The sequence below is a fragment of the Coffea eugenioides genome, chromosome 1, assembly GCF_003713205.1.
Source record: "Coffea eugenioides isolate CCC68of chromosome 1, Ceug_1.0, whole genome shotgun sequence".
NCBI lineage: Eukaryota > Viridiplantae > Streptophyta > Magnoliopsida > Gentianales > Rubiaceae > Coffea > Coffea eugenioides.
This window is the reverse complement of record NC_040035.1, coordinates 48,266,266-48,290,457: the sequence shown is the minus strand read 5'-3', so window position 1 is coordinate 48,290,457 and position 24,192 is coordinate 48,266,266. Positions and strand designations below refer to the sequence as shown.

Below are 24,192 nucleotides of genomic sequence, written 5' to 3'. Positions count from 1 at the left end.
TTCTCTGGGGCGCCCAAACCGCCAAACCCTAGCCCTCTGTTTCTCTCTGTCCCATTTATTCTTACCGTTACATTACAATAATGCATCAATTTTTTTCCACACATCACTAATGTGCAAGCACACCTCCACTGTCTGTACCGAGTAGCCGATTGGAGAGGGAGCGGTTGAAACATAGATGGATTCATCAGTATCAGACGAAGGGAAGCTATTCGTTGGAGGAATTGCATGGGACACCGAGGAAAATAGACTCAAAGATTATTTTAACAAGTATGGAGAAGTGACCCATGCCGCGATCATGCGAGACAAGGCCACTGGCCAGCCCAGAGGCTTTGGCTTCGTCGTCTTCTCTGACCCCTCCATTCTTGATTCAGTTCTTCGAGACAAGCACACCGTTGATGGCCGTACGGTATAATTTCTGTGGCATTGTGGCAATTTGTATTTTTTTGCATAAAGCTACCCTTTTCAATTTAGTACTAGTATTGCGTTTCCACTGAAAACTTGTTTCTTGGGAGCCCAGGTGTTGGTTCTTGGAGAGTTTTGGTTGATCTTTCTGAATTTCCCTGCATGTTTTTCTTTTACCGGATTGTGTGTGCGTGTGCGTGTGCGTGAGTTTATTTGACTGTAGAGTGTTCATGATGTTCTTTTTCTGTATTTGTAATCATTAATTTAACTGTACTTAAAAGGAATATGCCCAGATTCGTTCCTTATTCTCTGGGTAATTCGGGAAATCCCTTTTCTGGTAATTTGGTCTTTGTGCCTTGTGAATCCTTATCTTTATCTTGGAACTTCATTTTTACTCGATGCTTGTCTGGATATGTGGCGGTTTTGTGTGCTTTTTGGTGTTAGTGAAAGGGCTGTTTTTAGCCTAGCTACTTGATGTTCATTTTTTTCTCTCTCTCTCTCTCTCCTATTGGTGTTGAGCATTTAGTACCATGGTTCAAAGCAGAGACTTCTCGCAATCCGAAGCGAGAAAATCCACCGCGGTCAAGGTCGCGGCCCGAACTGTTCCATATCGTTCTCATATGTGATCGCGGCCCGAACTGTTCCATATCGTTCTCATATGAGATGCAAATGAAGCATTTAATATTCTAAAAATTGTGAATAATATAACAAAATTATGCTAAACAAAAATAATAAAAAAATTAGCAAAAGAAAATCTGTAAAATGTACTTTTTTTTTGTTGGATTCGAGTTGACTCGGGATGACTCGGGACGACTCAGTGTAACTCGGCCGTTTTTATCGTTGTCGGAGACTTCTCAGCCGAGTTCTTAGTGACTTGGCCGAGATCTCGGCGTTCCATGTATCTCGGAGTCATCTCGTCCCGGTATCGTTCCGGTGACAACTTGGCCGAGTCGTCTCAAACTTGGCCGATTCTTTGAACCATGTTTATTACATGATTTTATGTTAAAATTCTTGACACGTGGGGTTGGAGTATTTGGTATTCGGATTTGCTGTTTTTGAGTTCTCATGCTTGTAATTAAATATCTGCTTGCCTACCCTTCCTTGTTTACTCTTGAAACTCCGGTTTGGTTAATCAGGTAGAAGTTAAGAGGGCTTTGTCAAGAGCAAAACAGCAAAGCTTACGATCAGGGGATTCAAATGCCAACAGCAGTAGAAACTATGGTGGGCTTGGGAATTACAGAACTAAAAAGATCTTTGTTGGTGGGTTACCTTCTACTCTGACAGAAGGTGAATTTGTGCAGTATTTCGAGAATTATGGTGACATTGCCGATGCAGTAATTATGTTTGACCAGAGTACTGGTCGATCGCGTGGTTTTGGTTTTATCACCTTTGACGCTGAAGATGCTGTTGATAGAGTTTTGAACAAGACATTTCATGAGTTGAATAACAAACTTGTTGAGGTCAAAAAGGCTCTTCCCAAAGAATTTAATCCTGTCTATGCTGCTCATGGCAGAAACTTCAATGCTTATGGTTCTTACAGTGCCAACGCATTTAATAGTCAAATGGACAGTAGTAGATTCTTGCAGCCACAACCTGCTGCAGGTGGCTACCCTCCCTATTCCAGCTTTGGAGCTCCTAGTTTTGGATATGGATTGGCAAATACTAATGCTTTTTACGGTGGTTTTGGTGCTTATGCTTTTGGAAGCTCCATTGCTGGTTATAGTGGCTCAGCTTTGGCATATGGTAACCAAACTGCTACAAGCACTGGATATGCAAGCAGCACTGCTGATCTTCGGAAAGGCCAATGGGGCAGCCAGAGTATTGGGCATGGTGCCTTGGGCTACAGCCTAAATCCTGGCTATGGGTTCACTGTTCCTTGGAATACTCCAGGTGGTGCTGCATCATTAGGACGATCTCCAAGAGGCACTGCTAACTCGGGAACTAGTAGTTACCGTGGTGTTGAATACCCTTTTACTGATTCTGGTAAACATCAAACACTAAATAAGCATAGAGGGAGCATAAAAAAAAATAGAAATGCAGGTCAGAATTCTGCTGAAACAGGGCATCATGAGGCGAGTGGAGGCTTCAAGGGAAGGACCTATGACAGCAGTGATGGTGCTTCACAGTATCCAGATGGTACATGAAGGTCTTCCTGAGCTTTTACCTGGTTGTGGTGAACATGAGAACAGGAGGTATTAGCTGTTATAGGTGTTCACATCTAACATGTGTCACTATACCTGGTTATTGACAAGAAATTCTGCTTTCTGATACAAGATCCTCAGATTGACTGGATACTTCAATCTTGACTGTGGTTTCATGTTCTTATGTTGCAAGAACAATGTCACTAGCTAGTTATAGTCTAGCAGTGTTTATCTTTTAGTTGTTCTTACTTGGCTTTTACCTAATGGTCTCGGTGACCTGATTGTGCTTGATGAATTTATCCCCATTGTAAATGCTTCTCCATCCAGCAGTTAGGCTTGGTCAACAACTACTAGATCATTCATGTCCAGTGTTTACTAACAGAATTAAACACAAAGTGGCAGCAAATGATTTATGATTTGGTGCAAATCGATTGGAGTAAAGATTCTTCATATCGCTTTGCTGGTGGATCCTTTCAACCTTGGACATTAAATTGATGCGTTGTAGATAATTTTATGTAGTTTAAACTAGTTGTTTTGCCTACATCACTGTCTCAAATAGCTGTTTTTCCCCCCCTTTTTCCTGATGCGTTAAATGAAGTTTGATTGGTTCTTGAATGTTCAAACGCAGCATGGTATGTGTGGTTTTGATGTACGAAGGTTGGGAAAAAAATTCCTGAATAATATCTTCCCTAATAGAATATCATCACCCGGGTGCTTTTATTGCATCTTATCACCTCTTCTTCTCCTCCCTCTGGCTATGTTTTATGTTGGACTTGGAGCATCTAGATATGCTATGGTATGTGATGACTTGTCCTCGTTTCATCCCCTTGTGTAGAGCATGATAATCATGGTTCTCTGGCCAGAATTGTATGCATATGCATGAGCTATGGTACTTATTTGCCTTGTTACTTTTTCTGATTCAACTAGATTCTGTTAGCTGATTCAACTCGTTTCAATTACAAAATTCCCTCTTTTGTTTTAAATATTATGGAGGTTTCAGAGTTTTAAGTAATGTAAGCTGTTGATAGGGATACAAATGTTAATTAAGTGGGGATTATTATGTTATCTCTGTCGTCGATGTTGCCTTCTTGTACGAGTTCGTTGATGTTTCATAGGGAAAACTCGACGTTTTGCGTTTGACTATGTAGGCAAGCGCTTCACAAAATGACATTAAGAGTGAAGTGGCCGCGGGGATGGTTTCTGAGATGGGATTCTTGGGTTGTTCACTATCCTATCATCACTGCTTAGAATGGTTCCTCAAATCGTTAATGTCAGGTTTTGCCAAATGGTAACTGCAGGGATTTGCCTTGCCAAACCGCCCATGTCTCTATCATAATATTCTCATTAATCACGCATAGGTCTCTTGCATTACAAATTCCATTACGCTTTCGCCCTATTATAACTGAACAAGACACATTCTCATAATGACGTTATTTGTGTTTGGGATTTTCTTTCCTTCTTTCTTTTTGGTTGACCAATGTCATGAGAAGCAAAGCAAATGAGATTATACAAAATCATCAAACGTTGAGCTAATTATAGAGTAACAATTGGTTGCTTTCCAATGGTGTAAGGAGGGTTCATTTCTGTTCTTAGATTAGCTGTCAGCCTACCCGCGGTCCGTCTGTATTATCAAAAAGGTTACATCAGGAATCTTGACCTCACTTTCGTTCACGAGAATCTGAAGCTGATGGAAACAATTCAATTCCTAGCTTTTCGAAGTATCTTTCAAGGGTCGATCCATTGGTTGCCATGCTTTGTGGTGAAACAGAATCACAGTAAATTATCCAACTTAAGTCTTGACGATGTCCTCCAAAAATATATTTGCCGTCTTCGTCAGTGTCTTCTCCTGCGTTTGCCTCTATCGTAAACCATAGATATCTAAGATTTTACAAATGCAAAGTTGAAGCAAAGACAAGTATGGAATATGCCATCTTTTGGGAGAACAATCGTATTAAATCTCCTATTGTCATTCAGCTAACGAAAGCGCAAACCTTACCTCATTCTCAATGTCTCCAGCCGAAGTTTCAAGAGGAAGGATCGGGTATATATCAATTCGAAAGAAAGACGCAAAGTGGAATATATATATAGAGAGAGAGAGAGAGAGAGAGAGTATCTCCATATGGTCGAAAAAGATATGCCCGGTTTGTCATTGCATAAAAACACTGACATGCACTGCGAAGTTATTTATTTAGGAGTCGTATTTTCTCATTCTCATTCTCATTCCTCCTCCTGCTGCCAACCACAAGGCGGGCTCTCACGGTAAGAAATGGGATTGAATGTGGAGGAGAAAGGCCCTGCCAGTGGACGAGAGGATTACACACAAGATGGGACAGTGGATCTTAAAGGTAGACCTGTTTTAAGATCAGAAACTGGAAGATGGAGAGCTTGTTCCTTCATCGTCGGTAAGGCTCCATGCACAACGTCATTGAGACGGATCAATTTATTTTTCAAGTTCTTTTCCCAAGTCACATACGTAATTCACATAACTTTCGATCAATGAACTAATTCTTAAGAAGGGCTGTTTGACTTGGATCTGGATGTGTCTACTTCTACTTTGTAGGCTATGAAATTTTTGAGAGGATGGCTTACTATGGAATAGCAACAAACCTAGTGTTGTATCTGACAGATAAGCTTCATGAGGGCACTGTAAAATCCTCCAACAATGTCACCAACTGGATTGGAACTGTGTGGATGGCTCCCCTTTTAGGTGCTTACATTGCAGACAGTTACCTTGGTCGATATTGGACTTTCATCATTTCATCCGCCATCTATCTCTTGGTAAGTAGGCTTTGATCACGTATAATTTTGCATGAAGCACTACTGTAAATATATAGAAATCAGCACAGAACAGGGGATAAACAATCCTGAGTCAATTTTTGAATTAGTTGGTTTACGTCCTAAATAATCCTTTTCTATGTTTTGGAAAAGGGAATGTGCCTGTTGACAATGGCAGTATCACTTCCATCCTTGAGGCCACCGCCTTGTGGAGAGGAGACGAAAGATGGGCACTGTGGCAACCATGCATCATCATTGCAAATTGGTGTTTTTTATGGTGCTCTGTACATCGTTGCAGTTGGAACAGGAGGAACTAAGCCTAACATCTCCACCATGGGAGCCGACCAGTTCGACGATTTTGAGCCCAAAGAAAGGCTTCATAAATTATCATTCTTCAACTGGTGGATGTTTAGCATCTTCCTGGGAACACTGTTTTCTAACACTTTCCTGGTGTACATACAAGACAACATTGGTTGGGGCGTTGGTTATGGCCTTCCAACCGGCGGACTTGCTTTATCCATACTTGTCTTCATTCTTGGGACCCATTATTATAGACACAAACCTCCTTCGGAAAGTCCTCTGAGCAGAATGGCTAAGGTACTTGTGGCAACGGTTAGGAAGTGGAAAGTGGCGGCTCCGGAGGACCCAAAAGAGCTTTACGAACTGGGCATGGAAGAATATTCCAAAGCTGGCAAGTTTAGAATTGATCACAGCTCCTCTCTGAGGTTAAGACTCTCTGGCACCGACCTAAGCCTGACAAAATATTTATAGACATTCCCCATGAATCAACCATTTTCCAAGCAATCGCTCTATGAATCAACCCTTTACCATATAATCTCAGTCCTCCACGGTTTTATACATACTGTTTTCTTTTTTTAAAGAAAATACTAAAAGCATAGTCGTATAAAACTGTGTTGTTCACCACAGAAAGATTTAAGTTTGGAAAAGTTTTTTGGGATAGAATTGTAAGTTTATAGGGTCTTGTCCTAATTATTGCTTTCTCTCTACCTAATCTAACTCGTTTCTTAGTGCCTGCAGAATTCTTGACAGAGCAGCCGTGCTATGTGAATCTGCTTCGCCGTGGACGGTATGTTCGGTGACACAAGTTGAAGAAACAAAGCAAATGATAAAAATGCTTCCAGTTCTGGTAGCAACATTTATACCCAGTGCTATGGCAGCACAGACACACACCCTCTTCGTCAAGCAAGGGAAGACTTTGGAAAGGCACATCGGTTCCCATTTTGAAATTCCACCTGCATGTCTCTCTGCCTTCGTAACAATTTTCATGTTGATAAGCATCGTGGTTTATGATCGCTTCTTCGTTCCTGCAATTAGAAGATACACTGGAAACCCAAGAGGGATCACTTTATTGCAGAGAATGGGGATTGGGTTCGTGTTCCATGTTATTATAATGATTATTGCTAGTTTTGTTGAGAGAGAGAGGCTGCAAGCTGCCAGAGACCATAACATCGTTGGGAAAGACCAGATTGTTCCTCTTTCCATCTTCATTCTCCTCCCTCAGTTTGCTCTAATGGGGATTGCAGACAACTTTATGGAAGTCGCAAAACTAGAATTCTTCTATGATCAGGCGCCCAAAGGCATGAAAAGTCTTGGAACTGCCTACTTTACAACGAGCTTAGGAATTGGATATTTCCTAAGCAGTTTTATTTTAACGACGGTGGCAGATGTCACCAAGAGAGATGGCCGCAAGGGATGGATCTTAGACAGCCTAAATACCTCACGACTAGACTACTACTATGCATTCTTTGCCCTTCTAAGCTTTCTTAACTTTCTTCTTTATCTGGTCGTCACAAAGTTTTATGTTTACAATTCCGATATCAGTGAAACCACAAGGGAGTTGCAGGAAGCAATGGAAACTTCACCAATGAAACCTACAACTGAAAATGAATAAACTTTGGTTTCCCGATGGGAACATAATCATCAGATCATAGGCAAATGGTCGTACAAATTTGCCTACAAGTATCAAATAACAATCCTTGAGCAGAATGAACAACATTTTCGTTTTCCAGCTCATTCAGTTCAGAGGCAAGGTTAAACAGAATACTGTTAATGCTCATCTCTGCATCCCAAATTAACTCTTTAACAATTGAAACTGTATCATACTGGAATTACATACTGTCTTCTACTTCCTGCATATTTTCCAGTATTACAAACGGAAGATATTGCTACCACTCTGAGCACCACCAAAATAGATAAATTAATATACAAGGCACTGAGCTCTAAAGTTAGTTTCTTGCTTTTCAGCAGACAAAAAATTCACTGATTCAGCATTTAACAAGGCAGAGGTAGCAACTTGCATGCAGCAATTGATTCCAAAATCCATGTATGTCGAACAACAGGTGAATTAGTTTCTTTCGCCGCATTAGCAGCTTCTTCTAACCTCCGTGAAATGACTGAAATTTCTTCTTCGATTGCACATGCTCGTGTGGCATCACTATTATAAACAACTAAACATTCGTGGAAAGTTGTTTGTTCGAGGCTCTGTACCATTAACTGTTCCGCACTCTCAAGTATGGTACCTCCTGCAGTCCTAACCAGATCCAACAGGTCGATTTTGTAAGCTGGCACAAAATCCCCACTGAAATAAAATTTCAAGCCATCAAAAAGTTTTGGCTCCTACAAAGAGAAAAAGACGATCAAGATATTGTAAAAGTACCAGGAAGATATTCAAACTCAAAATTAGTCAGGCACTTACAAAGTTTAAAACTCAATTCCACCTAAATCACATACATGATAGCATAAGTTGTTACAAGACAGAAAACCAGTCTGGCAAAAATTGTTTCTTCGACTCCATTACTTCTTTCAAAAGTTTACCCTCTTGGACCAAATATTTCAGCTAGCTTTACATGACCAAAATGCAATGTAATCATTGTTGGTTAATATGTATAATTTTCCTTGTGGACACAACAATGACACAAGGTGCAGCAAAATCCAGACCAGAGCTCTTACATTATTTGAGACCCTTAGTCTGCCAGTTTTTGGGCCATTGAGACATCCATGGTTGTCTAAGTTAACTTCATAAGGTTCTTCATTAACAGGATGTTTTGCTTCTGTGCAAGCTTTTACCCCTGCATATAGACAATCTGCAATTAGCATCATTATAGTGCTGAAGAGGCTAACAGAACAAACTGACCACTCTTTAGGGATATTTAATTTTCCTTCAGAATGAAGGGTACAACAGGGCAACTTCTTAACAGGTTATCAGACCTAATGTTTCACAGATAAAAGAACAATTCTTCTAATGTAAGTGAGGATATGTATCTTACAATCCATTGTAAGGATCCACTTTCCATTCAATATTCCCATCAGAACTTTCAATGTCCTGGTGCAAGCACCCTTTTTATCTGTTGCTGCTATTACATGTGTGACATTCGATTCCCAAAGCTTGGATACAGTAGCACCACACATAGTAGCAAACTTGACAAGAATAAACTGCAGCAAAAAATAAAAAGAAAAATTAGGATGCCTCAATATTGTTAGAAAAAATATAAGGTAATCATGTTAAAGGGAAATAAGTCAACAGCCCAAAAAAAGGGTTAATAAAAGCTTTGATGGGGTTAAAAGGGTGGCAGATATTGATTCAAAAAATATGATGGAAGTCAACTACTAAAACTCAAACAAATTATAGCCACTTAAGAAAACAAACTTTGAACAAAAGACATTTTTGAAAAGTTTCTTCAGTTCTTTTCATACGTGATATCTATCAAATTATACAATTTGACAAGGGTGATTTAGTTTGACCAACTTGAATAACTTAATTGCTTAAGAGATAAAGAGGGAGATACTGGGGTGGCTTCTCCCCCACCCCACTCCAAGACCCCTCAAAAATGTGGGGCTCCTGTGCAAGTTGGCATGTCACAAGCAGGATGATGCAAATCCACGAGCACTATTGCTGCAAATCAAGCTTCAGAGAAGTTGACCACTATAAATTTTCAATTAAGGGAAGTATCACTTTAGCAGGACCGAAGAATTAGTAGGACATTGTTTCTAAAGATTAACATTTTTATAATTGCACAAAACTGATATTTCTGCATTTGATCAACTAGATGGATTTGCTTTTCCATCATTGATAAACAAACCTTCTCCTCCGAAGACAGAGCAGATCCACAGAAAACCCACTCTTTTCGTCCAGAAGGTAAGGTTGCCCAAAACTCCGAATTTGTAAACAGCCTGTAAGCACAATGATAATTTATCTTATATACTAATACTATGACCAAGATCAGGCAGAGACAAATGAAAAGAATTGTACACATTGTTTTTAAGTGTTTGCTTCAGTAATTTAATTGATGAAAGAGTGTTCCTATATAAAAGAAAAAAATAGTTTACGTACGTTTCATTGGACATGGTGTTGTGCTTCAATCCAGTAGAAGACTTCTGAGACTTTGATTTCTCTCTTGGGAATTTAAAAGAGTTATGACTTGGACACAGCATTAGGAAATCTTCCTGTAATTCCATTTGTTTAAGATGAAAGAAGACATCTTTAGAGAAAGAAAAGAAATCTATTCAACAAGATATAAATTTCAACAGAACAACACTTTTTGCATGATTGACATACACAATCCCATCTGCACTCTTGAATCGCAAATGCACAAGGGACATGATAAGTTCTGCGACAGGACTTGGCAAAGCAGCCAAGTGCAGCACCCTTCTGCCCACAGCTACTGCATTTGAGCTTAGCAGCTCTTCCCAACTCGGACTCCAAATTTTTTATAGTTTCCCCTTCAAAATAAATTCGAGGTGTCCTGCAATAGCACATTGGTCACATAGGCATCATACAACAAAGACCTATTTCAACATGCAAAAGAAAAATTTGGTACACATAATCACATATACCATGGAGAAAAGTAATTAGCGAACCATACTCCCAAATCAAGCTTACTGTATTTGCTAATGTTCGTGTGAGTTTTAGTAGTGCCACAGATTGCAAAAGAACATATTTAGAATTCAAAACATGAATGTTTCATAACCACACAACAAAATTGATCAAGTCTTTTTTCTTTCGCCTAAAAGGAATCATAATCATCAAGATAGAATGCAAAAGCATATCTTACAGCCAAATTCAACTCTTTAACAGATAAAGAGACTTGCTTAATATTTAAGATCAAAATAAAGGATGAGGAAAAGAAATTAAGGAGAAGCATGAAACATGCAAGAAAGTGCAAGCAACAAAAAGAAATTCCTACAATCCAAGCAATGAATGATTATCTAACATACCACTCGATGCATTTGCTATGAACAGGTGTAACATTGGAAAGAGCAGACTTTTCTCCATACACTTCCTTTCGATTAGCATAGTACAATATGGGACCCGTTCCCTGCAAGAACCAATTGAGAGGAGAAAGCATGAGGGACGGATTACTCATGGAATGGTCCGTCATTGACAGGAAAATCTACAAGTAAATTATCAACTATCTTAATGACATACTAATGGCACTGGAGAATTCATACAAAATTATGCTTAGGTTTAGAACTCACATCAGTCAGCTTGGAGGAATGACAGAAGGCACAAACACTTTCCAGATCAGATGAATTTGAGACTGGTGTTGGCTGAGCAATACAGGGCTGCTCTTCAGGTTTCACAGCCAAATTGCAGTTGGAGATTGCACCATTTGAGGAAGAGTCAACTTTTTGAGTGAGGCAATTACCCATCACAACAGTTGCAGATGAACCATAATCCAACATCTTTTGTCTCTTTGCATCCCTTGTATAAGGAGTCCCTTTCTGGATAGTCCCTTGGTCCACGACACCTCCTCCAGGTGTGTCTAACATACAGCTGTCCATTATTATTTTGGTCTTACATTTCTCCGTGGTCTGCAATAGTGAACCCACAAAACAAGGCTCCATGAATCATGCAAGAGTTTGGTGCATATGTAAGAGGGGGGGGGGGTAAATGTCCATAAGTAGTAGTGGAATAGAAAAATACAATCATTTTAAAGCAGTTTGAGAGCACAAGTCATAGAACTATAGTACTTGTTGGAAAAAAAAAATTAAGTAGCAGAATAAAAACCAGTACAATCATTTTAAAGTGGTTTCTACGGACAAGTCATAAAACTAAACTACCAGGACTTAGACAGGCTATCCCTTTAAACATGAAGGAAAAGCAAATTGTGACTGTAGACATCCTAAACAAGCATCAAGTTGAAGAACTAATCAGCAATATACTCATCCCAATAAATCCTATCCTTTTTTTTTTTCCAAATTTTTTACCCGCAGTACAAGGCATTAACTCACCCCACATCTGCTGCCTGGCAAGCTAGTGTTGCCATCCATATCTTTCACATCACCAAATGAAGGAGGGCTCTCCGGTGAAAGTTGAGGCACCTGATTCATATCTATTTCTTCAGTCTCAAGCACCTCATCACTTCCCTTCTTACCACAAGACTGCAATACATCTTTATTGTGAGCATTACTTAACATAGCAGCTTTATTGGTTATTGCACTGTTGATTACTCCACCCTCAGGTGTTTCACTCAGCTCTTTTTTTAATTTATCAACAATTTGTGGAGCAACATGTGGCAGTGCTTGCTCTGAAATCACGAAAAATAAAACTCAAAATGCAATTGCTAAGAAAATTAGAGAACTCTTAACATCATAAACATGCTCTTTAGGAGAAGGCATAGTGGACATACCAGAAGATAGAATCTGAAGGCTGATATTAGCAAAAGTAGCATCCAAACTTCGGTAGATGCTAACCAAGTTCTCCATGTAAGGAGCTGATCTTATATCTGTATCATGAAAACATTTACTCATTTAGAGTAAAAAAAATGACATGTTTCAGTATTTTCAGCAGCACCCCGATTTTGTCTTTTTACCCAGCCCAGAAACGTTTCAGGCACCACCCCATCCAGTCATTTTTTTTCTCGCCCATTTTTACGTAATTTTCCTGAATTGCAATAAATACTATATTGAAGTTGTTCTTGCAGAGGTATCACCATAAATGAAAGAAGCACACTTACACAGGCAATAATATACCACAAGTTATCAAGAATTCCTCAATTACGTTAGAAATCAGAATGTTGCAGTTCCGTATTTATGATGAAAATAAGAAAGTAAAAGTGAATGTACCTCCATCAGGACACTGATTTTTGCAAGCAGGGCACTCTGTTCCAAATTGGTTAGATCTAGGGACGCAAATACTGCAAATAGAAAGAGAAACAGAACCATCAACCAAATTAGGAAGTCGAGATAAAAATTAGAACAAAAACCAACGCGCGAAAAGAAGTAACATAACCCAGAATCTAGACGGAACTTACTCGCAGAAAATGTGAGTACAGGGCAACAACAATGGTTTATTCAGCAAATTTAGGCTGGGAAAAAAAATTCACCTCGAGTAAACCCCCATTTATTAACATCAATAAAAATATGAAAAACAAGAAAAAAAAAAAAAGTACGTTGAAGAACTCAGGGAGAGAGAACAAAATCATTACCAAAGAGGGCATTTGAGCTCAAGACCCAGTTTCTGATGGTGGAGAGCCCAAGGGTTCAACAACTTCACTAATTTCTGCATTTCTGCCATTTCCTGATCTCCCTTGCTTTTTCCGTTCAGATAATACCACTACACGCTCAATAACTTTTAATGGTAAAAAAAGAAAAGGAAAAGTAGGAAAAAAAAAAACTAAAGAAAAGGTTAAAGAACTGAAGGTTTACGGGAACGGAAAATCTTCAAGAACTAAAGAAAAGTTCAAAAAACTTCAAGAAATTCCTACTTGGGTGTGACTGTATCGGAAATAGCAGCTAAGTTACTGTAATGAGTAGATGTGTGGAGCGGGGAAAACAAAGAGGGCGAATTTAATGGTGGGGTTCGAGACCCTGTAGCTAGTGGGAATCTGGCAAATGCGGAAGGCGCCATTGATTTCCATCTTGGCGCCAGTTTTTGGTTTTTTATTTTCTTTTTTCAAAAGGTACTTTCGCTCCCGCCGGGTCCGCCAATGACGAACCCACAAAAAGAAATATATATATATATATATATATATGGTGGGGCAAATTTTTTAAATGGGAGCTGCGTTAATTGCTAATTGATGATCAATTATTTTTGGGAATAAATTCAGAAACCTCCCTTCAAATTTCTAACAATTGCAGTCACCTTACCGAAGTTTGAGAAATTGTATAAACGTCCCCTGAAAAGTATGTTTGGGGCAACAATAACGGGTGACATAAGCACAAAGAGTCTGATGAATTTTCTATATTGCCCCTGTCTAATTTTTAAAAAAGAAATAAATGAAATCGAAGTTGAATAAAAATTTTAAGATTGTCCTTTTGTAAAAAATTTTGAGCTATGTTTTGAAAGTATCCTTTTCTATTTAAAAGACTTCTTTTGATCAATCATCATTACTAGTTAGTTGATTCTTTTTAGAATTGAATAATAAATTTATTAGAGGAAATAAGAATGAAATACAATATACTAGATGGAATTAGATTAAAGTTTTTGAGTAGACATGTGTTAAACTAGCAGGGAAATTTTTTTTTTAAAAACTTTATTTTCACTTATAATCTACAAAAGTTTGTGAAAGTTATTATGGTCTTTTTTCTAATAAAAATGGAGGTTAATGTAATTTTGTGTGTTAACTACTAAGAAAGGGTTTTCTTTTTCTTTTTTACTTTATTTTTGCTTGTGATTTTATAGATCTTGTGAAGGTTGTTATAGTTTTTTTTTTCCATTAGAAAGAGAGGTTAATGGAATTTTTTAAATTTCATGAGTAATAGTCCAAAAGGATGCATCATTCACATATTTGGTTCGAACCCTGACTTGCAGTTAGGCTTACACCTTATACTTTACTTGGTGGCCAATCTAATTTTCATTATCTATATTTAACAGGTTAAATCATGCTAATTTACTAAATCAACAAGTTAAACTTGACTCAAATTGAAGCAAAACGATGGCAATAATCCACAAGCAACAAAAAAAAAACTAAATTAACAAAACTCAAAAACAAACATTGAAACCTGCATATCTTTGCTTTGAATCCTTGATCTACAGCGAGGTTTACACCTTATGCTCTATCTAGTGTCCAATTTGGTTTTCATTATCTATATTTAACACGTTAAATCATGCTAATTTACTGAATGAACAAATTAAATTTGGTTTAAATTGAAGCAAAGTGATGCCAATAATCAACAAGCAAAAAAAAAGAAAAAAGAAAAACAAAGCTACACCAACAAAACTTGAAAACAAACACCTGAAACCTCCAATTCATGGTCTTTTGTTTTGATTGCATATTTTTGAACTTTTTATAGAAAAATTAGTGTAACGATTTAATATATGTAAAATAAAAAGATAATTAAAAATATATCTACAAAAAAACGTAATAATTTTTCAGAAAAAATTGCAATCCAAACACAGCTATACATAAGCTTGAATCAGAGGTACTAATTCTGGTTGCTAGGTCCAATTTTTGAGTCAAATAGAATTAGTAATCATCTATCATATCAGGTTAAATTTGGACGCCCGTGATGTGCGCATCTCACAGCGGATGTAACCCATCACATCTGATCATAGCTCTTTAGATTTTTTTTTTTCTCTCAATATCCAATTAAGAGAGACACAGCAAAAAAGAATCCTCTTCAGTCTCGGAAAACCCTTATTCACCATAAGCCCTCATCTCATCCCCTATCTCTGCGCCCTCTACCTTCCTTCGCTGAGCCCTCAAATCTTCGGAGACGACAAATGGCAGCGGCCACCATGGCAGCTACAGCCGCCCGATCACTCCTATCCATCGGATCAACCACCAAATCCACCTGCTTTCTCCTCTCCAAACGCTTCTACTCTTCCACAGTATCCAAGCCCCCACCCCTACCCGGATTCGTTAGGCCGGCATCGTCCACCCGGCCCAACTCCTCACCTTCCATTTCCCATGCCCTTCGTTTCATCGTTCCTGCAACTATCCGTCTCAACCCTGTCCGATGCAGAGTTAACCGCCCCGGCTCCGCCTACTCGCCTCTCAACTCCGGGTCAAACTTCAGCGACCGTCCCCCAACTGAAATGGCTCCGCTTTTCCCCGGTTGCGATTACGAGCACTGGCTTATTGTTATGGACAAGCCCGGCGGCGAAGGCGCTACTAAGCAGCAAATGATCGATTGCTATGTACAAACCCTAGCCAAAGTCCTCGGCAGGTCATTCAGCTTAATACTGCTGCTGCTACATTTTTTTCCTTAAACTTTTGTCTTCCAATTAATTGTTTTTTTAGCTGTACAATTGCTTGTTTCTTTTGAAAATATTCGGATAAAATAGAAGATTCTCATTTATTGAATTCAGTGAGGAGGAAGCAAAGAAGAAGATATATAATGTTTCATGCGAAAGATATTTCGGTTTTGGGTGTGAAATTGACGAGGAAACCTCCAACAAGCTTGAAGGTTTGTAGTGCCTCTTCTTTATCACCATTAGTATTATACTTTTGGTCATTTTTCTTTTTCAAATTATTAGTTTTATGTTTGTGATAGAGTTCGTGTTGCTGATTATGAATATCAACATCGTATGACTTTAACAGGACTGCCTGGTGTTTTATTTGTTCTTCCGGATTCCTACGTCGATGCTGAGAACAAGGATTATGGAGGTAGTATTTTCTTCTTATCGCTTAAATTCCCAACATTTAAAATGAAAAAGGAACAGCTTTATTCACATATATTGCAGTTAGGTAAAAATTTGTATAGTGTGTATGATCGTTGGAGTATCTACTCTTTTTTTTGTTTTGTGGGGGGGGGGGGAGGTTGTGGGTAATTGGCAAGCATGATTTGCTTTTAGTCAAAAGTATGTGTTTTCAAAATTTATCTCAAAGTGCAAAATTATCTATTGGAATGTGTTCAACGAATTCATCTTATTGCAAACTTGGTTTTTGAACTTCTATTTATTGTTTTTTTTTCTTTTCCAGGCTTGAAATAGCTAAGTCATTTGTTCCTTTCTTGTCTAACAGACTGCATTTTGTGGTTCCTCCCCCTCCAAAACCTTCTTTTTGTCTGTCTGCCTAGTTATGAGGCGTTCATAGTAGTTCCTTTCATGACAGTCCTAGGAATTATTTAGTCTAGAAAAGTGAAGAAGTTGGAGTTTTATTATTACTTGTTTTGCATTTTTGTACAAGATTGAATGATATCTGATCTTGTACAGATGCTTAGTGTTCTCACACCAATGGAAGTATCTGATTTTGACTGCATGATCGTCCTAGTTACCAGAACATGTTTTCTTACTCTCTAATTATAGCTTGTTTCTTAGAGATTGAGTTGAATTTCTTAATTTGGCATCTTGCTGTGATTTACCAGCCGAGCTTTACGTGAATGGGGAGATTGTTCAAAGGTCCCCAGAGAGGCAAAGGAGAGTGGAGCCAGTACCCCAAAGAGCCCAAGACAGACCAAGATACAATGACCGCACCCGTTATGTGCGGCGCCGCGAAAATATGCGGTGAATTATTAACTGAACTTTGGTTGAAGGACTCTGTATGTTATCTAGTGGATGAAAGTTCAGTCATGAAATGGTTGTATTTAGATGTCATGTTTGGGATTTGCGCTGTTTTGAAGGTTATATGACAACAAAGTGAGCCATGTAGGTTTTTCTGAACTTCAAATGGTAGTCTGGTGGAGATTTAGATTACTTTTGTTTTCATTCTCCTTTGTAGTGCAATTAATCTTCTGCTGCATTGAGCAAATTTTTTTTTTTGTTTTGGGGGGGGGGGGGGTTGGCGGGGCTGTTCCACATAGCTTTTGCAATCATTGACGGGGACTGCCGCTGCCTGAGGCCAGTTGAATATTTGTTTGATTTTACCATGGGTGAATGATAAGGAAAGTGAAAGCCATCAAGATTTATACTCCAGAAAGAGAAGTTACCTTCAGCCCTGCAGAACCAGAGCGTTAGGTTCTTTCACAAGTGTTCATGTCCATGGAAACGTTTTATTATTTGATATCAATATGGATACATGCTTAGGGTTCGAGTTTAGTTACACGTACAAAGACGCGGGGCTGAACAGGTCACTGAAGTGGAGCGCGCGTCATTGCCTTAACGCTTTGTCCCCGCTCCAAAGCCTAAGTTAAGCAGTGGAGCCTTAAATAGAGCCATGGAGGGATCTGTGCATCCAAGTTCTGTGTTTTCGTAACGCTTGCTTAGGTTGGCTTTAAGATCCTTTTGTGCGATTGTGATGTCCATCTGCACAGATTTAAAAAAGAATTGCTCGTTCATTTGGGGGCGTATAAGTGTTAGAAAGATGAAGCCCTTTCCTCAATCCTCTTTTAGAACAGCGGACGTTCTCTCACCATTGTTTTCTCCATGGTTACTTTGCGGTCGTTCAATCAGGTCCTCAGCTGTAGCGAGAGTTCCACTTGTGTTTATAGGCAAACCTTTACGAGTGTAATTCCTCTCTCGTAAACTGCTGATCTCATCCATGGAGGCTTCTGCAAAATTGTCTTCTGCCAATAATGTCTCTAGTGAATCATTATTTGGATTTCTTGAATTGATTTCATCCCTTCCAAATCCGAGTAATCTTTTTTTGAAAGGTTCAGAACAATCCACAGAACTTGAATCATCAAGGATATCTCCTTCCAATGTAATATTTTCTGTTTCTGAAATCCGCTTTTCCGAATGACTGGGCATTTCCGATGCACGTGAAATTGCCAGATTTTTTGGCGACTCGATAGACTGTTTTGGAGAAGTAGTGCTCTCATCATCTTCAAACGAGTCGGTAGAATGCTGAGATTCACATTCAATTGTTTCTCCTTCCAGATTATTAGCCATGTCATTGGTAGCAGATTCTTTCTCATCAAGTACGTCAAGCTTTTGCATGGCTATCATAGCAGCATCTGCAGCCCATCTCTGATCATTGACGCAGCTACAAAAAGGAGAAACAAACAAGATGACCTAATCCAGATTAGTCATAATTGAAGCAATTAACAAGCGTTCCGATCTAGAGTTTTCCTTATTTTCAATGTTGTACTTGCATCTTCTGAACCGAGGAAACACAGATTACTTTTGCCGCATATGCTGAAAAAAGTGGTTTAAATATGCTACATATAATTGACAGTTCCTGAGCATTAAAACACTAAGTGATATTGCAAAAGTCAATAAAGATCTTAATGATAGTGATATACCTATATTTACTGATCATAACAAACTGAATGACAGCAAAATTCAGGATGAACTTTGAATAATAATGGCACCATGCTGTATAGGGTAGGGAAAAATGAGCTGTTTATGCTTTAGTAGCTACCATCATGCTGGCTCTAGTATCTCTGGCTTTCGCTTAATTAGATGGTGATCCATGCCTAGCTAACATTCTTTTTCCTTCATAAGAAATTTTGCAGGAAAGATAAAAGGATGTGAAAGCATAGAACAAGTCTGTGTTAGCTCTTCAGTATACTGCAGGCAACAGCTGCAAGCTGAGTTCCATATAGGCATATGAATTTCTGATTGTTGGCATGACAGTTGCAAGAAAGTTTCGTAGGTTTATTTAATATTATTAAAAATAATTGGTTTACCGGGCAACAGAGGTACAAGAGTGATTTTGCGTCTTCCCTTGTATGCTTATGTCTTACCAATCTATCTTCAATGTTTCAGAAGTTAGATGTGTTGCATACCCTGGTTCCTAATGGACAGAACTTTCTAGTGCTGAACCAACTCAGCACCTCTTCTTATGCAGTAGTTAAGAATTTCCAACATCAGAAAGAGCCTCTGACTGGTTGGATCGTTTTCATGAATATAAAAAGCTTAAGCTGAATAGTTACCTTGCCAGAGTAAAATCAGAGGAATATAGGCCAGATTTGATGTGAGCTACAGTCTCCATGGAGGCATTGACTATACTATGAGACAGATATCCTCCAGATCTAGCAATTTCCACCAGAAACTGCATGTCCAGAATGAACTGGTTGCAAATTAAATAACTTCATTAAACCAGAGTAAGAAGAAAATAAGCAGTATTGCAGCTGAGACTGAAGCCAAGAAAGTGTAGATTGCAGAACTGCTTGAGTGTATCAAAATGACTAATTGATCATCAAATAATGTGAACAAGTTTGGCAAGTTTTGATAAGTTAGAAAAAAAAAAAACAGTCTCTTCAGAGGCAATCCCCTTTTATAAAACTGTTTTGCATCTAACCCAATTGGAAGCATCATTACTAACAAAATGTAGTGACCAACAAGCTAGACTGTGGAGTTTGTGACCATATCAGGTTTAATTGTATTGCTAGAAAGGAAGAGACAGACTGATGCAAGCATTTGATCTAGCCTGAGGGAGAAACTAGCTGCCACCTATCTTTCCAAGTCTAGATTGAACAGAGTTATCTACCTCCATCAGTAGTTCAGATCAATGATGTCCAACGAAGCATGAATTTCTTTCTTATAAGTAAGAATAGTGCCTTTGAGATTTACAAGTTGTTCAACAACAACGAGGTTAACCATCTTCCAGTTTTAAGTATATCCAGACTTTTTTGGAACTTAAGCACTGTCCAGATCCCAGGCAATTCGAATCCAGGTTACAAGGTGATTCATATATAATACATGGAACACATTTGCCTTAAGAGAAATCTATACCTGCATCAAATTCCTAGACTTTTGTTCCATGGATAGATCATTAGTAACTGTCAAAATTTCCTCTCTGTTTGCAATCTGGAAAAATATTGCCTCCATCAGCTCTCTGAGTACATCCAGCAACCAATCCAGTTCAATGTAATTGTCCTCGGCAAACTTCTGTAACTTTCTTAGCTCTAAATAGAGTCCCTGATTGTTACCACATCAAGAAGGAAAAACAGTGTAAGCATGTCAAAACATGTTACTTTCTATAAAGCATTTTAACTAATAGAACAAAATCTTAGTTCTATCCAGGAAGGGAGAAGGGAAATCACAAATAAGAAATCAAGAGAACTCGAGCTAATGCATGAGATAAACAATCACTTGCAGGGGCTAAATTACAATGAACTCGTAGCATCACGAAGTTCCAAACTTGAGTCAGGAAGCCTGATATTTTCCTCGAAAAAATTGGGCCTATTTAGGTCAGTTAAGCATTCCTGCTGCCTCAAGCAAGGGATCTCCTTTGCTTGCTCTCTATTATCCAAGTAGCATATGTTACAAGCCATCACGGTTTTGTTGTTAGCCAAATGTTTCAGTGTAAATCAACATACTCCAAAGCTCAAAAATCTCTCTACCTCAGGCTTAATCACATACACTCAATCACATTTGTCTAAAAACTAAAGCTTTGATACATACCTGGTAAGGCATGGATGGCACTAGATAATATATATCAGAATCATTCTCCAGAGTGATGCAACTTCCTGAAACATGTCCTTGACTGCCTTCAGAAGTTAAGAGTTTCTGCATAATTTGCTCAAGAAAATATGCTCTAAGTCGAACATGAGTATCTTGGATATACAGTACATAATTATCAATCTCAAACTTCAAGTGGTGAATGTTGCCAAAAATACTTCTGATTATATTTGAGAAGATCTGCCCAAGTGTAAATGAGTTGGCTATAACACAAACTCCCTGTACCAGGGACTCAGCTGGCTGAATACTCGACCCACTTTCCTGGATCAGATCTGCACCACTACTAAGAGCTTTTTCAAGAATGATGGTATATTCAGTGAAGAGTTCCATTAGCTCTCTAAGAACAGTAACTTCCATTTGAAGGGAAAGCAAGGGAAAGCTGTCATCTGTAATAGCCTAAAAAAAAAGTGTGTCAGATCCTTGCTTTATATCACTGAATAATCGGCGATAAGATTAATAGGTGCTAATCATTCCTTCAACATACTTTCATCTAAGTTTAGACATTGCCTCAATTTTCACGAACTTAGTTGAATTAAATCTGAATTCTCTGTCAGCAATTTACTGATATTAGATACAGACGTAGATAATTTTCTAGACACAGTCCACTGTTGATATCCTTAGCAGTCAGCTTTAGTGCCTCTTATATTTTGGACACAAATGACAAAGACTAAACCTTGGTATGGATCTGCAGAAAGAGGAACACAGGAAACACAGTTTTAAGGATTTGATGTATCATTAAGGACTGCTCGGTCAGATGCTTCCGCAGCCAAATTTATCAGCATGGAGGAAAGGAATGGCCTTTCAGGAGTCAGTTTTTAAATAACAATATCAAGATTGAGTCGCATTTCAGATCTAATCAGTTGCTCATGGACACCAATATCTAACATGAGTCCATGTTTAAGGAAACGACTCTCAGTTCGAGCACAACTTTTTGCTGAACGAATTAAACTAACCTGAAACAGCGTGACTAGCTTCCTTCCACTGTTAGTGAGCAAACAATATTCTGGTTTCTTATCCACGACATCAACGGAGCTTCCTTTGCTTAGGATACCAGATACAAGGTACCTTCCAATAATCCAAGAATCATTTGATGTGAAAATACTGATGACCCTTTTGTAATGATGAACATTGATCCGTAGAACCTGTTCCATGCTAGGGCGCACACGATTTGTCAAGCATGATCTTAAGTCAAGATTTTGGTTGTCTAACAAAGAACAGTATGCTATTGCAAACTGAGCGGTTTCTGCTGCTATAGACAGTCCACCATTTATTTCGGATATGGATTCAACATACTTAGCCAAACAAGTGGCAAGAGCCTCGGTGTGTTCATTGGCCCATAGGATTAGTTCTGGAGTATAAGAAGAAGCTTCTCCATGTAATGCTACAAAACTCCTTGCTGCTTGGGAGATCATAGAAAAAATGAATTTTGCAACTTGTTGGATGTAAAGTCCATTTTGAACTGCTTTTGAGGAATTCAAATCATGTGTACCACGTACAATCCGTGCATCGTAGTAATCAAGAAGTAGCTGGATTGCAAGATAACTGCTACCGAGCCTGCAAAGTCCAAGCAACGCCTTTTGCAGTTCAGGCGCTGACACTCTGGGATTTCTAGCCAGTCGAGTGAATTGATCCTCAAGCATCGCTTTTTTCTCTGATATTGCAGAGTTGTAAGACATCAACTCCTCTGAGGAAAAGCTTTCCCCAGAACGCATGCTCTGGAAAGCCCTGCCTTCCATCTCCAGGACAGAAAGAGCATCGCCCAACCTATGTTCTGAAAGTAGTATATCCAGGATTTCTGAAATGTCTTCCGTATGAGCTTCCAGTAAGCTTCGAGACGCTGTCTTGTGAGAATCGAAAGACTCTTCGAGCATTGATTCCATTATCTCCTCAGACAAAACCTTCAAAGAGATACTCTCCTGAAGGTCTTTTATAACCCTCTTCTGAGTGGCAGCCTGGTATTTCAGTCGCATCAATTCACTTTCCAGACCTTCCATATCTTTGAAAGTTCTGCAGAGCAAAATACATCATTTATATGTCAAAGTGGGATGCAGGCGCTCTTTAGGAAAATGATCAACATACTAAACGCGCTATCCGCTCAGCAACTCATAGTAGTAAATTTCTGTCCAGATATGCATATGCCTTAGGCTAAACCGATAGACCTCTGTTCAGAAACTGGAAAGAGATGGTATATTGATAAATTAATGTGGATTCAAAAGTTCATTGTCATTCTTTTTAATAGAAGATGTATTGGTAAATCACTGTGGATACTGAAGGGCAATATCTAGCACGAGTACAAGTTGACATAATAACATAAATAGAATCAATGTACGGTGACAGTGTAAAAACTATCAGAGCAACTGCTGGTAACTGAAAAGGTTACCTAAGAAAGACAGCATAATTAGAAGATATGCTCTTCTGAAAATCTTCATCAGACTCATTTTTCAGCTCAAGCAATTCGGAACATAGATTCTGAATACCCTGTATCCTCGTCAAATCAGCCATGAAAAAGGAAGTTGAGAATCAGGCTATGAAACAAAAAATAAAAAAATCATCAAATATACATACATACGTGTCGAGTCTATAATTTTTTTCAGAAAAAAAAAGAATATTGTTCCACCTTAGCGGTCATGGACTCGAGCTCGGAGTCATCGACATCGCCATGATCACCAGAAGAAGAAGAAGAGTAGTCTGGGCTGGTGTGGCCGCGTAACAAGTCTTCATTAACAGAGTCTTGAGAGGCCAGCATGATTTCTCGAAGACTCGCCGGATCTCTGAACCGGAATCTTCTTGATGTTGTTGCAGCCGAAGAAGATGCGGAAGCGGTGGAGGTGTCCATGATGATGAAGTTGGGGTGGAGAGGTTTGATCGGGTGGAGTTGATGGGAGAGTAGAGAAGAATGCAAGGAGGAGGAGGATGTCTGTTGAGGAGTGTTGTTGCTACGTCGTGTTGTGCAGCCATTGTTGTTTTCTTTTGGTTGGCTTTGGTTTGTTCGTTAATTTTTGGAGGCAAATAAGCTCTTTATTGCTCTGGCTGCAGTCTGCTGTTTTGTTTCCTTCCACTCGTTCGTTTGTTTCCCTTCGTCCCCCTCCTCCTCACTCCTCCTCCGCCTTGCTACTCCGCTGCCGTCTTCTTGTCCGTTTTTGTCCGGTCGGATTGATCTTCGCCGCCCAAATGTAAGTAAACTCTTGTATAAAATGTGTGTTTTTCTTATGGTTGCCACTGCAATTTAATATACGTTTAAAAAAATTAATACTTGTGGCGCTTTCGTTTTGAGAAAAAAGAAAAAAAGAAGAATAACTCTTAACAAATTAATTTCCCCGACGTTTGCATGGATACTACTTAGTGTACTTGAAATATTTTTCTAATAAAGAATATACTCCTACCATGTGAGGGAGGGAAGTCATCCTAATTCGAGGAGTTGTTTGGACTGTGTATTATTTGAAATAATTATTGTAATATTTTTTATGATGTGATCGTATGTGAGATAAAAATGTAGATTGCAAAATTTGATTATAATGCAAGTAAAATATTATTTGAAAAATAAAGATATCCAAACACATTACAGCATAATCAAATCTTTTTTTCTTTAGGAAAAATGACCAATTTAGTCCCTAAACTTTTTTT

The 24,192-nt window shown here is 38.7% G+C and overlaps 5 protein-coding genes across 5 annotated transcripts; 3 read left to right on the top strand and 2 right to left on the bottom strand.

Moving 5' to 3' along the window:
• Positions 1 to 3,034, top strand: LOC113763668 (heterogeneous nuclear ribonucleoprotein 1-like). Its single transcript, XM_027307563.1, has 2 exons — positions 1 to 406; positions 1,539 to 3,034. The coding sequence occupies exons 1-2, from the start codon at positions 176 to 178 to the stop codon at positions 2,544 to 2,546; spliced, it is 1,239 nt and encodes a 412-aa protein (XP_027163364.1). The 5' UTR covers positions 1 to 175; the 3' UTR covers positions 2,547 to 3,034.
• Positions 3,035 to 4,809: 1,775 nt separating this feature from the next.
• On the top strand, positions 4,810 to 7,230 carry LOC113774053 (protein NRT1/ PTR FAMILY 5.2-like). Its single transcript, XM_027318630.1, has 4 exons — positions 4,810 to 4,945; positions 5,104 to 5,321; positions 5,472 to 6,043; positions 6,357 to 7,230. The coding sequence occupies exons 1-4, from the start codon at positions 4,810 to 4,812 to the stop codon at positions 7,228 to 7,230; spliced, it is 1,800 nt and encodes a 599-aa protein (XP_027174431.1).
• A 140-nt stretch (positions 7,231 to 7,370) lies between these two features.
• Positions 7,371 to 13,049, bottom strand: LOC113779154 (BRCA1-associated RING domain protein 1). Its single transcript, XM_027324634.1, has 13 exons — positions 12,767 to 13,049; positions 12,593 to 12,646; positions 12,405 to 12,475; positions 11,969 to 12,064; positions 11,571 to 11,866; positions 10,815 to 11,150; positions 10,554 to 10,654; positions 9,895 to 10,081; positions 9,670 to 9,782; positions 9,419 to 9,509; positions 8,606 to 8,771; positions 8,289 to 8,407; positions 7,371 to 7,955 (listed from the first exon to the last, which is right to left on the bottom strand). The coding sequence occupies exons 1-13, from the start codon at positions 12,853 to 12,855 to the stop codon at positions 7,611 to 7,613; spliced, it is 2,064 nt and encodes a 687-aa protein (XP_027180435.1). The 5' UTR covers positions 12,856 to 13,049; the 3' UTR covers positions 7,371 to 7,610.
• A 1,837-nt stretch (positions 13,050 to 14,886) lies between these two features.
• Positions 14,887 to 16,963, top strand: LOC113778376 (multiple organellar RNA editing factor 2, chloroplastic-like). Its single transcript, XM_027323812.1, has 4 exons — positions 14,887 to 15,449; positions 15,592 to 15,689; positions 15,824 to 15,889; positions 16,590 to 16,963. Exons 1-4 carry the CDS (start codon positions 15,004 to 15,006, stop codon positions 16,730 to 16,732), a joined length of 753 nt encoding a protein of 250 aa, XP_027179613.1. The 5' UTR covers positions 14,887 to 15,003; the 3' UTR covers positions 16,733 to 16,963.
• Positions 16,964 to 17,187: 224 nt separating this feature from the next.
• Positions 17,188 to 23,314, bottom strand: LOC113774047 (exocyst complex component EXO84C-like). The gene is made up of 7 exons (XM_027318622.1): positions 23,186 to 23,314; positions 22,949 to 23,046; positions 21,522 to 22,575; positions 20,512 to 20,964; positions 19,840 to 20,025; positions 19,038 to 19,174; positions 17,188 to 18,145 (listed from the first exon to the last, which is right to left on the bottom strand). Exons 1-7 carry the CDS (start codon positions 23,312 to 23,314, stop codon positions 17,539 to 17,541), a joined length of 2,664 nt encoding a protein of 887 aa, XP_027174423.1. The 3' UTR covers positions 17,188 to 17,538.
• Positions 23,315 to 24,192: the final 878 nt, after the last annotated feature.

Bases quoted from the DNA above. Each gene is read 5' to 3' on its own strand.
- LOC113774047 (XM_027318622.1), bottom strand. From the start codon at position 23,314: ATGCTGGCCTCTCAAGACTCTGTTAATGAAGACTTGTTACGCGGCCAC. The intron at 22,576-22,948 runs GTAACCTTTTCA...TTTGCTCTGCAG, and splicing joins AATTATGCTGTCTTTCTTAG to AACTTTCAAAGATATGGAAG. The intron at 18,146-19,037 runs GTAACTATTCAG...TCCTTTTTGTAG, and splicing joins TCTGATTTTACTCTGGCAAG to CTGCGTCAATGATCAGAGAT.
- LOC113778376 (XM_027323812.1), top strand. From the start codon at position 15,004: ATGGCAGCGGCCACCATGGCAGCTACAGCCGCCCGATCACTCCTATCC. The intron at 15,690-15,823 runs GTTTGTAGTGCC...TGACTTTAACAG, and splicing joins AACCTCCAACAAGCTTGAAG to GACTGCCTGGTGTTTTATTT. The intron at 15,890-16,589 runs GTAGTATTTTCT...GTGATTTACCAG, and splicing joins TGAGAACAAGGATTATGGAG to CCGAGCTTTACGTGAATGGG.
- LOC113763668 (XM_027307563.1), top strand. From the start codon at position 176: ATGGATTCATCAGTATCAGACGAAGGGAAGCTATTCGTTGGAGGAATT. The intron at 407-1,538 runs GTATAATTTCTG...TTGGTTAATCAG, and splicing joins ACACCGTTGATGGCCGTACG to GTAGAAGTTAAGAGGGCTTT.
- LOC113774053 (XM_027318630.1), top strand. From the start codon at position 4,810: ATGGGATTGAATGTGGAGGAGAAAGGCCCTGCCAGTGGACGAGAGGAT. The intron at 5,322-5,471 runs GTAAGTAGGCTT...GTTTTGGAAAAG, and splicing joins CATCCGCCATCTATCTCTTG to GGAATGTGCCTGTTGACAAT. The intron at 6,044-6,356 runs GTTAAGACTCTC...TAGTGCCTGCAG, and splicing joins GATCACAGCTCCTCTCTGAG to AATTCTTGACAGAGCAGCCG.
- LOC113779154 (XM_027324634.1), bottom strand. From the start codon at position 12,855: ATGGCAGAAATGCAGAAATTAGTGAAGTTGTTGAACCCTTGGGCTCTC. The intron at 10,082-10,553 runs GTATGTTAGATA...GTGCTATTGCAG, and splicing joins CATAGCAAATGCATCGAGTG to GACACCTCGAATTTATTTTG. The intron at 9,783-9,894 runs GTATGTCAATCA...ATGGAATTACAG, and splicing joins AAGAGTGCAGATGGGATTGT to GAAGATTTCCTAATGCTGTG.